The 13,192-nt window shown below is 42.1% G+C and overlaps 1 protein-coding gene across 14 annotated transcripts in view; it reads right to left on the bottom strand.

Annotated features, from left to right (window-relative positions):
- Positions 1-13,192, bottom strand: part of agrn (agrin) — a 272,513-nt gene that overhangs the window by 65,890 nt on the left and 193,431 nt on the right. For all 14 annotated transcript variants that reach the window (XM_079677600.1, XM_079677608.1, XM_079677611.1 and 11 more), the window contains 3 exons: positions 11,786-12,007; positions 4,023-4,220; positions 2,764-2,964 (listed from right to left, as the gene is read on the bottom strand). In XM_079677600.1, the coding sequence (XP_079533726.1) occupies positions 2,764-2,964; positions 4,023-4,220; positions 11,786-12,007 (621 nt within the window). The remainder of the gene's footprint in view (positions 1-2,763; positions 2,965-4,022; positions 4,221-11,785; positions 12,008-13,192) is intronic.

Below are 13,192 nucleotides of genomic sequence, written 5' to 3'. Positions count from 1 at the left end.
GAGATTGAGAGGGATGGGACGTCACGCCCCGGCGCAACAAAAAGGGATGGCATGTTTGGAGATGGCAGCGGGATAGAAGACGTTTTGTTGCCTCAACAGAAGGTCGCGAGCCCTGTGATGGATGGACCACGAGGGATCAAATCCGCTAATCTCACTCGATGAGCTCTTTTCCCACCCAGCCGCCCCACGTTGCTTCATCTTTACCACCCTTTCCCGTCTTCCGGAGCTTTTATTGATCTGATTTGTACAATGTGAGGAGCAAAGGAAGCACCACAGTGTGAATCTTTGCTCATAAACTTGTTTATTAACTGTCTATTAATTAAAAAAAAAAGAAGTAGAGCCCTGCCCCCTTGGTTGGTGATGCACTGCTCTCAGTTGCCACTTTGTCAGTGTCGGGAAAAGAAGCTGAGGCCAGGCCTACCCGGGTGTGAAATTAAACAGGTGATACATTTCCCTGTATGGCCAACAGTGGGAACACTGTCATTTTTCATTACTGTTAAACTAAAGGCGGAAGAAAACAACTTCAATTTTTTTAATGCTCTATGCCCGATCCCCGACAAGACTAATGAGGATGGTTTTTAAGTCTATTCTACGTAAGGGAATACATCTCATGTTCCCTTCCTCTTCAGGCTTATCTTAGGTATGAAGTATTGAGCTGGAGGTTGTGCGCACAGGTGATGTAGAGCTCTGCTGCTGTCTACAAAGGAGCCAGGAAATACAGTCTTTGGTCTTATTTATTGTGACCGACTGCTGTATTACACTATATATAAAACCTACCATCCATACACCTAGGGTGGTGATACATAGATCCTGTCTGACAGCAGCCAAAGAGAAGATATTTTCAGGGAAGGAAAAACAGTGACTTGGTTTTGATCATTTTACATTCACAGCAGACTTCCTGTGGAGGGTCTTGGGCGGATTTGAGGGGGGCTGAAAAGATCGGGGACAGAGCTGGCAGATTTCATCCCTAGGGTGAAATGTATCGATTGAGCACAATCCCATCCCCACCGTCATCTGTGAAAGCATCGGTGCCCCCTTTATCAAGAGGCACAATTTCAATGGAGAAGAGTGCAAAATAGAGAGACTTGAGTGGGTGGGATGGCACGGCGGGGAGCAACGGGGGAACAAAAAGAGAAAAAAACGATTCTTTTGTGTAAGCCTGATGGTTTTCTCTGAATCAAAATGAGCAACTGATGAAAAAAGGGAATGATGTGCAGACACAGTATGAGAAAGAGAGAATCAAATATGAAGAATATATGCGCCAGGAGCAAAGCAATGCCCTTGGGGAGGCAGAAGAGACGAGCAGCAGAGAGAGTGTGGAGGGTTGGTTGTGACAGTGAGTTTCTGTGCACACATTTCTTCATGGTCCACATACAAAAAAGGTCACTCGTCTCAGTCAATGAAATTATGTTAAATCGACCACAAGACGATTTGGCGGCACAATTCGCATCACAGGCTCAGGGCCAATATTGGACAATGTTAGAGAAAGTTTCAAAAAAAAAAGGAAAAGAAAGGAACACCGCTGGCGAGCAATCAAAACGGAAGAGCATTCCTCTCATCTCTATTTGCTCTGTCCTCCATCTATCCCCTCTTTTCTTCTCCCCAGACGTCCCCCCCGCTGGCAGGTGTAATCTGCTCCCCTTCACACCTTGTCAGAGTAAGAGTGTGTTGGCGTCGGCCTGACAACCAGAGGATGGCATGTTGCTCCCTCCAGAGTTGTCCCCTTGACGGGTCCCAGTGAGAGGGGCTGTGAAACCCTGCCTCGGTCTGTCAGCGCTTATCAAGATATGATTTGCACGCTGAATTAGATCTAGTTTATTCAGAATGTGGAGGAACAACGGAGCTAGAAATCAGAGATACTCGCATTAAGGGCCATCAGTCACACACTTTAAAGCATAATTGGATTGAAAGGGTTTGAAAAAATGCATACTGTAAATTCTCAAATAAAAAATCGATACAAACAAATAAAACATGGGCTCTATTTAAAGAAGAGGGAAATTACTTCTACAATGGCAAATATCGAGTAAACATTTTCATGTGTGCACGTTTCTGCTTTTAGCACAAACACCGTTTTTTATACTTCAACAGGGTTACCACAGCTCTATGAGGTCCAAGGCCAGATTCAAACCCTGGGTCCTCAGCACACAAAGTGTAATGTCTTATACAGATAGGCTTTCAACATCTGTGCAAGAAGAGTTTTCAATGATTAAGTAAAAGTATGAACAACAATATTTATTTTTCTATTTAGTTCAAATGTACCTCAACGCACATTTGTTCTAAATATCACAAGAAAAGATGCAGGTAAGGAAAGAGGGAGGCTTGTTACTAAGATATGATAAAATATAATACAAATGTGGTACATAACAAATAAAACGTTTCTGCTAATATGATCCTGGGTCTACCTGCAGGTGAAATAAATTAAAACCATTTGAGAATGTTTCTGTAACGGGGCAATGAAGTGAAGAGAGACGCACTTATAAAAAACAAACAAGACCATTAAAATGCACCGCTGACCTGAACTTAATCACCCAGAAGTCATTTCTGTAGCTGTAATAGGTTTTCCTTGATGGACACGCAGTATGATTTCCCCTGCATCGTGTTCTATGTAAGCCTGTTTGCATGCTGCTGGTTAAATAAGAAACCATTATGTTCAATCCATCAGTTGACTGGATACCGTACCACAGGTCAGTTGATAAAGATGATTACAACATTTTAAGGCCAATCGGTAAACATGATGACGCCATTTTAAAGTCCATTTCCTACCTTCGTCGCAGCTGCCGGGCTTGGCTGCATCGATCTTCCTCTTCTGCGCGCAGGAGGCCGTGCGGAGCTCACACTCGTTGTTGTAGGTGGTGCCGTCGCTGCCGCACACCGGGGAGAAGGCCTCGCCCGAGCACTGCGGGCACTCGCACATATTAAGGACGCAGCGGGCCCCCCAGGCACACACGGTGCTGCCGCATGTTTCTAAATCAGAGCAAGAACGGGTCAATGGGTTGTTTTGAAGGATTTCAATCACACCAGACCTTTAAACACACCTCTGGATTAATGAATTCTCTGGTCTTTATCTAATTACCATGCATGGCATTTTCTCTCGTAATATATCCCTCTCTTGAAACTGACATATATATGTTCGCTTATTAATTCTTCATCTGGCCGCCAGGTTTGTTGGGATATGAACTGCCTCCACGCTGCTGAATGAGGCTCCTCCCGGTCCTCACTATTATTTTATACTTTCACATTTGATATAAAGCTGCAGAAAAAGAACTCCCACCGTCTCAATGGATGCAACCTTTGCATATCACGCATTTGTCTAAACTTCTACATTTGCAGAGTTCATAGTCTTCCTCTGCTCATCTAAACAATAATTAGTAATTCATGTTTTCTGTTCAACCTTGCCTGCTTAAAACTGCACAGCTTTCAGAATAATCTGTAATAATCTTGTTATACTTCCTTTTTTCTAAGTACATTAAAATGTATAATACTTTTTAAAAATAATTCTATATTTGATCCTTTTACATCTACATTCCTCTAACTGTGTTAATGAATAACATTTTACCAAAGCAAATTCCTTGTGTGTGTAAACCTACTTGGCAATACAGTGGTGCAGGAATGAGTGCTAAAACCCAGAAATGTGTTAGCATTTTACAACTTCCAATATCCTCGTCTTGAAATCATTGTTTTTTTTAGTTCAACCTGAAATAAGGTATATAATACCTTACTTTACATAATAATAATGTGGTTAACATGTAATTTAGGCTCTTCACTTCTGTAGATTGCATTTACGCTTCAGAAATCACAAATTGGTGGTAATATGTTTATAATAATCTGCCGAATAAAAATTATATGTATCATAAAAGTGTGTTCGCCACACATTTTATTTTCTGCGATATTCCAAAATCCATTAGGCGAGGAAGCCATGGTGATTGTAATTTCCGGCTCGGCCTACAAAAAGACGTCACTGCAGTATTATAAACCTGCTTCTGGTTCTGATGACACTGTATAAATGTATGTATGTTACTTACTGCACTCGCCCTGGCTGACCACTCGGAGGTCCATCTGTTGTTTGCAGGCGCGCACGTGCAGCTCACACTCGCTGTTGTAGGTGCTTCCGTCGCTGCCACACACAGGCTGGTGGGACGTGACACACTCCGACGCACACACACACTGCCCGCTCTGGGCATCGCAGATTGCCCCGAAAGAGCAGTTGGCACAAGAGTCATCTAGATGGAGATAGAGAAGGTAAGGTAAGGTACGTTTATTTATGTAGCACATTTCAGACGCAGAGGCAATTCAAAGTGCTTTACATGATCATTAACACATGATAGTAAAGAAGAAGGTAAAGGCTCAGTACGTGTGTTGATGTGTGTGTTTCAGGGTTTTGTTGCTAGTTTCTTGCATGTAATTAATACATGGCCTGACTACAAATCTTTAACTCTACATTTTTATATTTTATATAATATAGGCGGAACATTTATTTTAAAGCACTTTTACGTTCAACACAATAGCAACTTCTATCAAAAATAATGTTATTGCGGCATAAAGATAGCAGTAGCATGCTGTTAACAGTGGCAGAAATCATATATTGACTCCTAATTTTGACAGCCATTAAACAACTAATTGGTGAAAATGATTTGTTATCTTTCTTGACAAGTTGTGATTCTGACAGCAGGCGTAGTGCTTAATGATGCAGAAATAGGAGAAGTGCAGAGATGCAAAGTTTCCATACTGCGGGGTGAATTCCCCAAAATGGATTGTGGCCGCTGATGAGAAGATGAATTGTGCATCATTTGCAACTGCTACAGTGTCTGCCCCATATCAAGGTCTAATTTACAGAAGATACTGCGCTAATGACATTACAGGGCATGAACACACACTAAGTTTTGAATCTGCATGCAATGTGCCTTCTATTTGTAGGGAAAAGGGGATAAATAATGAGTTTATTTGTTTAGAAAATTATATTATATTATTGGCATTTTCAAAAATGACAGGTAGAGCAGCTTTTTTCATTTATTTTTCATGACACAACTGCCATTGCATTCTGTCACTGGATTAGGAAATAAATGAGTTTGAGCTATCGCCTGGCTACAACAAACACTGCCATGATCACTTCCATGCCATGTGGATTGGACAGTTTTTGCCATATATCCAAAGGTGTCTGTTTCACACAATTGTACCTAATTTAAATAAGTGCAATAGCAATGATTGAGAATTGCAGTTTCTTTTGGTCTTATTTGTACAGCTCTAGCATCTGCCAAATCTTCGCAAAAAGTTTGTGAACTGGGTCCTCCGTGTAGAATGGATGTAACACTTTATTGGAGTCCACCTGGGACAGATTCAATTGATTTGAAATACTTTGGAAAGGCACACACCTCTCTATTAGAATGTGTCACGGTTCAGATGCATGTGTGCACTCAAAACCGAGCCATGAAATTAAAAATAACTCTCCGCAGATAGAATCCAACCTGGGCATAGATCTGAAGGGGGGGAAAAATGCTCCCAAAGTGCTGAAAGATTCCAGGAAGCACAGTGGGCTCCATCACTGAAGAAATGTTTGAACTACCCAAAACTTCCCTCTCTTTAGCTGACAGTAAATAACCGAACACAAAAAGCTTCAGGCATTTCGCAAAAATAGTAGAAGCTGGCAGAAGGACAACTGTCTTTTCAGCACTCCATCAATCAGGACATTACTAGAAAAGAGTCCAAACTGGAGCTACTTCTGAGAAAAAGGCCACAAGACACTTAAAGGACTCTGAAAGCATGATGGAAAGGATTTTCTGGTCTGATGGGACAAGAATTGAACTCTTTGGCTTGAATGCCAATTGCTGTATATCTAGTGACAGCCAGGTAGTGCTCATCACCACGACAGCACTGTCCTTTGGGGGAATTCTGAGCAGCAGGTACTGCAATAGCTTTGGGAAGTGAATCAGAAAATACACACTTTTCTAGTTGCATCTATACGGTGGCCGACAGGTGCAAACTCGCTATAACTGCCCGAAACATTTCCATTATGAGAAATACCCTGCAGTTTCAAAAACGATGCAAAATAAAGAATCTTAAATGTGCCAAAACACATGCAAATTCACCAACTTGACAACACATGCGCAGCATTTAGAATCAATTCACCAGCTTGACGACACACAACGGAAACGAGGACACAAAAAAAGTGATGCAAACAGTTGGGACCAGAGCGCTTTTTGACATTCAGGTATTATAAAGTTGGCCAACTGTCACTGTCACTGGAAAGTGACCTAACATTTACATTTATTTTAACAATGTTATCGCATGATTCTAATGCTAAAAACAATGCTCTGGTCACCTTTTTCTTATGCAGTGCTTTTAGTAAACACATTGTAAGCCATTGAAGATGTTTCTTCATTTGTATGTGTTTTGGCAAGTTGTGTTTTTATTTTTGCATAGTTTTTTAAACTGCAGCGTGTCTCTCTCAATGCACAGTCGGCACATCCCTTTGGAAAGTTGCTTATCAATATGCATCTTTCATCTGTATTTTCTTGCCAAAACAGACTTAGAGAGCTTATAAGTACACAATGACCATCTCATTGAGGAATTGTCTGCTTCTGAAGTGTTTCCCTGAGGAAACAGCTAGGCAGGATGGGACATGTTCAGGGTATTGACTGATGTTGCATGGGGCCGGGAAACAAATGAGAAGGCAAATGCGAGGCCTCGTAAGCAGCAGACAGGCTAGCAGTATTATGCGCCTATCCCTTTGACTCCAATTACACCTGGAGGATTGCATTAGCCAAGCTCGCTATCACATTCAATTAGGGGCAAGCTAATAACCGCTGCTGATTTCGCACTAATTGAGAGAGGCGAGGCTGGCCGCTGGAACTCTCTTTCCACATTATTAATCTGTTTATTACTCTTTGAGAGTCTTCTATTGCCTCTCCATCTAGTGCTGGCATCCACTCTCTTCTTCTAATAGGAGTCTAGACTGAGAACTGAACAAACAGTATGTTGCCCGTAGGAGAAATATATTCCTATATTACTAAAATTACAAATGTTATACTTACACATTGCATGAGAAGAGCATGCAGGATCTTTTTATTTTTGTTAAAACAATGTGTATTTCTAGTTTGGCTGTTGAGGGTGTTTCTGGGCAAGCTTCCTGTTTTAACATCTTAAACGCATTTATAATCTTCCCCCTGTAAACTAAATAAATAAACATTATATAGCAAATGGGAATTGGTGTGGTTCCTCTTTGGCTGTGGGAGCTATACATCAGGAAGTGGCGGTGCCGAGAGTTGCCCGTTATCAGGCCTTGTGTCCTGATAGCAACCTTGTCTATTTATCTGCTCATGTCCCCGGCACCTGGCTCCGCACGATCCTCCAGACAACACCACAAACACACGGAAAAGGAGAGGAGTTGGAGTTCAAAGCCAAGAGCAGAGGGGAGAATTGTCGCCATTACTGGCAGTGTTAAGGTGTCCATTTCCTGTCATCTCAGATTAAGTTATCTACAAATCTGAGTTTTAGTGAATGTTTTACTTCAGAACTTCACGAGCATGAAATTATGAGACTTTAAGGTAAAAAGTCTGGCAGGCAAGGCATCACGATGGGTTCTAATGTGCTCATCTCATTTAAATGTACTTTCATGTCCAACAGTGCAAACATCTCTCCAGCCAGTAATATGTACGGTACAACTCAGTGTGACCGAGATCAAAGTAAGATATTTGAAGGCCTTCTTATGGTAGTTCTAATGAAATATAATACCAACTGAATCCAAAGCACCTGATTCAGTCCGGATGCACCAAATAGGACCGGTCTCTGGCCGTTAAATGGCTTCTGGCGTATGAATCTGAGCCAAAACTGGTGCCCAGATCATAAAAGTTTGAGAATATTTGTGCGCCATTCATAACAAAAAGGGGTTCAATTATGCAAATGTTTAGGTTCATATTTGTGTTTTGTGTCTCTACTGCGACATGTTTACATGCTTTAATGTTCAAAAAGGTCTTTATTTTTCTCATACTGTCTGTGCTGCAGCACCTGTTTCGCCCTCTGTCTGAAACCAGAGCCCACTCTGCTCTGATCAGCTGGCCAGCTCTGTTGTGACTTGTCAACTACTTAGAGATATCCCGCCCCTTAGCCTATCATGTACAATGTGTTGGAAGGCTAGCCAATAGCAGGGCGAGTGTTACGGACTGATTTAACTATGTCACGGAAGTAAACAGAGGACTACTATCGGTCACTCTTTGATGATAGGATAACACAAAGATGCTGTATATTAACATCAATTATTTTTTTACGTCATCAATCTTCTCCGTATTTCAATATTTCTTGCCTTGTCAAACTTTTGATAGGAATTTAGATAGTCCCGTTCAAGTCCCCTTGACAAAAAGTTGCTAATGCTTGTTGTTGCTTTGTGACAGCTTTGTTAGCACTGTTCTTGGAAGTGAGAGTGAGAAATACTGGCAGGTTGATATAAAAAGAGGCATTGAAGGCATGAAGGATTGAGTCATTGAGGAGGTGAAAAAAACAAAATAAAGACCCTCCAGCTTTGCAGCGTTTTGTTGATATCCCTCACTGGGGAACAACCTGAAATTGCGGCTGAGGGGGTCTAGTCTGAGAGTTTACTCTATATTAAGCAGAAAGGAGTAGGCTGGTTTGTGTTTTGAAGGATTCTGAACATGCCCGGGTGATAACAACACCCCAGTCGATGCCTGCCCGGACGCTACACTATTAACTCTGCCCCCCCACTTGCTCTGCTTCTCTTTATCTTATTTACCTCCGTCTCCTCCCCCTCCCTGCATTTATTACTTTCCCCTCCCTCTTTCCTAGCCGCTCTCATGCTGCTGTTATAACCTATATTTCTTACTCAATGGTGTATATCATTTCAAACACCTGTGGGAGAAAAAAGGGGTGAATTTGTTGCCTCTGCCCTCATCTGTTTGGGTAAAGCCGTATGAATGGACCTTTTTTTCAAGGCGTCTGATATCCAGCTGAGGGGGTCTATTAACCGAGCCTGCCCATGTTGCAAGGTCGCCCCTCCACTAAAATGCAAGAGGAGGAAATAATCTGAGAATAGTAAGTAATCTCACTCATATTGCTATCGGGTTAGCACCTGGGCCATATAGATAACCGCTATTTTTCCAGCTCGCAGCGAAGGAAATTAAATGACGGCTTTGTCCATGAGGAGCTGTGGAAAGCTATACACACACATATACACACATTTAAGCACACATGCCAAGTCCGGGCAACCTCCTAAACCCTTACTGCCCTCACCTGCCTTCCTTAAGCCCCTACTTTTGGGTTTGGAAGCTAAATAAATGCGTTTGGATGAAAGTAACAAAACAAGTTATACAAATAAAACCAATTTGATTTCTATTTTAATAAATATGAAATGAAAAGACCTAATTAATGTTGTAGAAATAGAAAATAAGACTGAAAACAAGGAGAAATCAAAGTGAAAAACCTAGAAAATGCAAATGATAAGGGTCGGGGTTATTGAAAAACCTGTTGGACACATTATTCCGTTGCTCATGACTTCAACTTTAAATTCAGATGCTTCACAGCACCTGAAGGCGGCATATGCTCCTTCCCTTTCTCTCCCTTTCTGCTCCATAAACATGTATAGTATATTACTTGGGGGAATAGACTGCGATAATTAGGTGAGATAATAGCTTAAGTCAGTCAGTTGTTATGGTGCTGAATGAGGCCCAGTAAAGCTGTGCAAACAGCCCAGAAATAACCCCCATTACCATTGCCATCATTCCTCGGCTGGCTCGCGCCTGGCAAGCCAATGCCTCAGCGTTTTTATGGCACCATTGCGCTGACGCAGGCCTGCTTCCTATGGGAGCCAAGAACCATCCATAGTGCTGGATAACAGACATTCCCCCCCGCTCCGCCAGCTTGCTCTGCTTCCCGCTTTTTAAAATAAAGACTATTCATTACTGCCATGGGACCAGCGGCCGACAGACCTGTTGTCTACCAGCGCGGTAGCGCACCAAATTGAGTCTGCCCACCGACCAAACACTGCTCTCGCTCCATTTCCTGTTGGCATACATCCTTGCGCTGGATTTCAATTTAGTGGATGCTGGTAGGGGGAATATGACAGATGCAACACGCGGGCAGGCAGAGAGGGAGCGCAGGGGGGGTTCCAAAAACGAACCCTGTCATCTTCTCAGAACAGAGACTCAAAACACTATTCGTTTAAAAAAAAACACTAGCCTGGATAAACAAACTCGACCTATAAACCACACATTTGAGCACAAACCAGAAGAGTGCGATTTTATATCAGACTAAGTTATGATCATTCAGCTAACTGCTCAGCTCCTCAGCAAGCATAACACAGCAGAGGGCGACACATTTTTATAGTTATGGTCTTCAAAATATGCAGGAAGAAAAAACAGGCTATTGTAGGAAAACAGTGAATGAGGTAGCATAAAGAGTCCGGCCAAGGGGCTAATAACCGCTGTGCTTCTGCCCAGTGTGTGTGAAAAGCAAAGGGCTGGATGGTAGACAAGGAAGAATACTCATTCACCAATTAGAGTCCATGTGAAAATTGGCCTTCTAAAATGGCATTAAGCCATCAAGAGTTTTCTCTAAGTGGGTCTACCAAGCTGTAAGAAATCTGCCCGCTTGGCTGTGTGCCTGCATAGTGGATCTGAAGATATTTTTTACCAGCTCTGCTGTGGCTGGTGTGCTAATGACTCTCTGATACTCCGACATTGGAGACAAAGCCAAGTGCCTCATGTAGCCAACGTGGATAAGTACGGTTGGTATTCTCTTTCAGCAGGAGTAAAGTGCACCTTTACTTAAAGCTCAAAACAGGCAAATCGGAGTGTTGTTGTTGTTGTTGTTGTTGTTGTTGTTGTTGTTGTTGTTGTTGTTGTTGTTATGGAAGGGCTGGAGAAGAGCAGGAGGAGAGAGATGAAGAGTAATGGACCACGGATAAGAGATGCATTAAGGCGAGAAACTAAAGGTTTTTCTACACTGGTCGATTTCAAAAGTTTGGGCTATTTTGCTTCATGTGGAAAGATAAAATGAAGGTGTTTATTATACAAACATTGTCTAGCTATGACTTTAAATCTCTGCATAATTCACGAAAAAGCAATGATTTAGTCGTATTTTTAAGAAACATTTTTTATACAAAAAGTTTCAAAAACACAAATCTTTAAATACCGTTTCTCAATTGTCTTTGTTTTGTTTATTGTGTTTCATTCATAGCCAGAACTATATAACATCTACATCATTTTTGTAATGGCTTTTGACATAATTTGTATTTATGGAGTGATACAAAAATATATTCTTAACTTCTTCAGGGAAGACCTTTGACTATAGCTTGTCAACAAAAATAAAACAATAACCAGTTGTTTTTTTTTATTTTCAGATTTCTGTACTGGGAATCTATGCAAATTAGTACAAACTTATTTAAACATGTAAACATAAAATGAGAAAACTAAATTGAAACTTGTAAAAAGAATTGCCTTGATCTGTGTAATCAACAGGGGGAGTTTCATGGTGATATCTATTACATATTTTCCCTATTCACCTATAGTACCTAAAGCTGTATGACAAACTGTTGGATATGAAAGGGAAGCCCTGAGGGGGTCACCATGATTATAATTCCATATATGTTCATTGTTAATGTCTTGGCAATAAAATTCTGCCTGTGGGTAATGTAGCACCATTAATTAATTAGATCCTAATTATATTCCACAAGGAGACATCTTTCCCTACCTGTGAGCTATAATTCACCGTTTCATAGTGATTCAATGAGTGAACGATGAATTACTGTGTAATGTAATGTGGCTGTTGTGCGGCTACTCACCACAGGGTCCTTTGTGCTGGATGTGAATGGCCTTCTGCAGGGCGCAACCCATCGCTCTCATTTCACAGGGGCTCCCGTAGCTGTGGCCGTCGGATCCGCACACGGGGTCCGATGTTTGCGGGCAGGCCTCGGGGCACTCGCACACCGGCACGTCGTTTTCAACCACGCACACCGCCCCGTGATCACACACCTTAACAAGGCAGGGGCTCGGTATGCTGAGATCTGAAGGCCGAAGGCATAGAGAGCAGAGTTAGAGGAGGGGGATATTGGACTGGGTTGATGAGAAGCGGGGACAATACATGGTAGAGGTTGGAGAGAGGTCTGGGACTGGAAAGGGCAAAGGTCACAGGGAGGTGGGTTAGAACGTAGCTTCACGGGGAACTGCAGGTTGGTTGTTAGAAAGGGAGGTATAGGCGATATGATGTAATATGCAGTACATCTGTGTTTCTGTGACACCTCTGCTTCCTATGTCATTTCCACACCTTTGTGACTACCCTGATGTATCCTGAATCTTTAAAGAATCCGGTGGCACAAGGGAAGAGGATAAAAAAAGCTAGCCCCGTAGCACAACTGAGATGAAACGGCCTACAAACAATGGCTGCACATTTCCTTTTTTTGGGGGGCAATAAATGTCCGGATTAATTGACGTTCCCAATGTGCCCCTTCAAAGAAACTCATTTGCATCTCAGTGAGAGCGACCGCTTCAGCCAAAGCTGCTTGAACTGACACGGAGGAGCGGGAAAAAAAAATGTGTATGAGAGAAACTGCAGAGGAAAAGAAAAGAAGAGTAGAAGAGAAGAAAGAGCCCTCTGCTTAATAATTCACAAAAGGCAAGCTCCTGGGCTGAGGCAGATATGAAATGTGAACATCACAGAGAGGTGTCTGCTTCAGTCTCTCCCTCTCACGCACAAGCTCCAGCAGGACTTCATTAAAACCAGGACTGGGTTTTGCACCTATGATTCTCGGTGGTGGGAAAATGGGTGTCGTCTTAGCTGATATAACTTGACATGATCAGGAGAGAGTGGAGAAAAAGGCTACGAAGAACTCTTTGATCATGGCGTACCGTCCTGACACAATCAATTATTTAAAGCTTTATGTGTCAATAACAAATATTATGTGGCGTTGTGGTGCTTTGGTTGATGGTTAAAGTCTGAGCCTTACGTCAGGACAGTGTACACTCTGGTATCAAGAGTAAGCAAGAGACGATAAGCGGAGTCCAATGCAATTTTCATTTGGGAAGCTTCACGCTTGAGGGGCGGATCACTCAGCTAAATGTGGTGTGTCTGCAGATTGGTGGAAAAAGCAGAGGAAGTCATCCAATCATTTCTGATGAGAAGTGCTCAAAGAGGTGCATTTTAAACAGAATGTCAAGCAAACTTCCTCCTTTTCTGGTCTTTTGTTTTAGCT

Source organism: Notothenia rossii (genome assembly GCF_949606895.1).
Source record: "Notothenia rossii genome assembly, chromosome: 4".
Classification (NCBI taxonomy): domain Eukaryota; kingdom Metazoa; phylum Chordata; class Actinopteri; order Perciformes; family Nototheniidae; genus Notothenia; species Notothenia rossii.
Note: the sequence above shows the minus strand (reverse complement) of the source record. Positions and strands in the feature narration are given on the sequence as shown.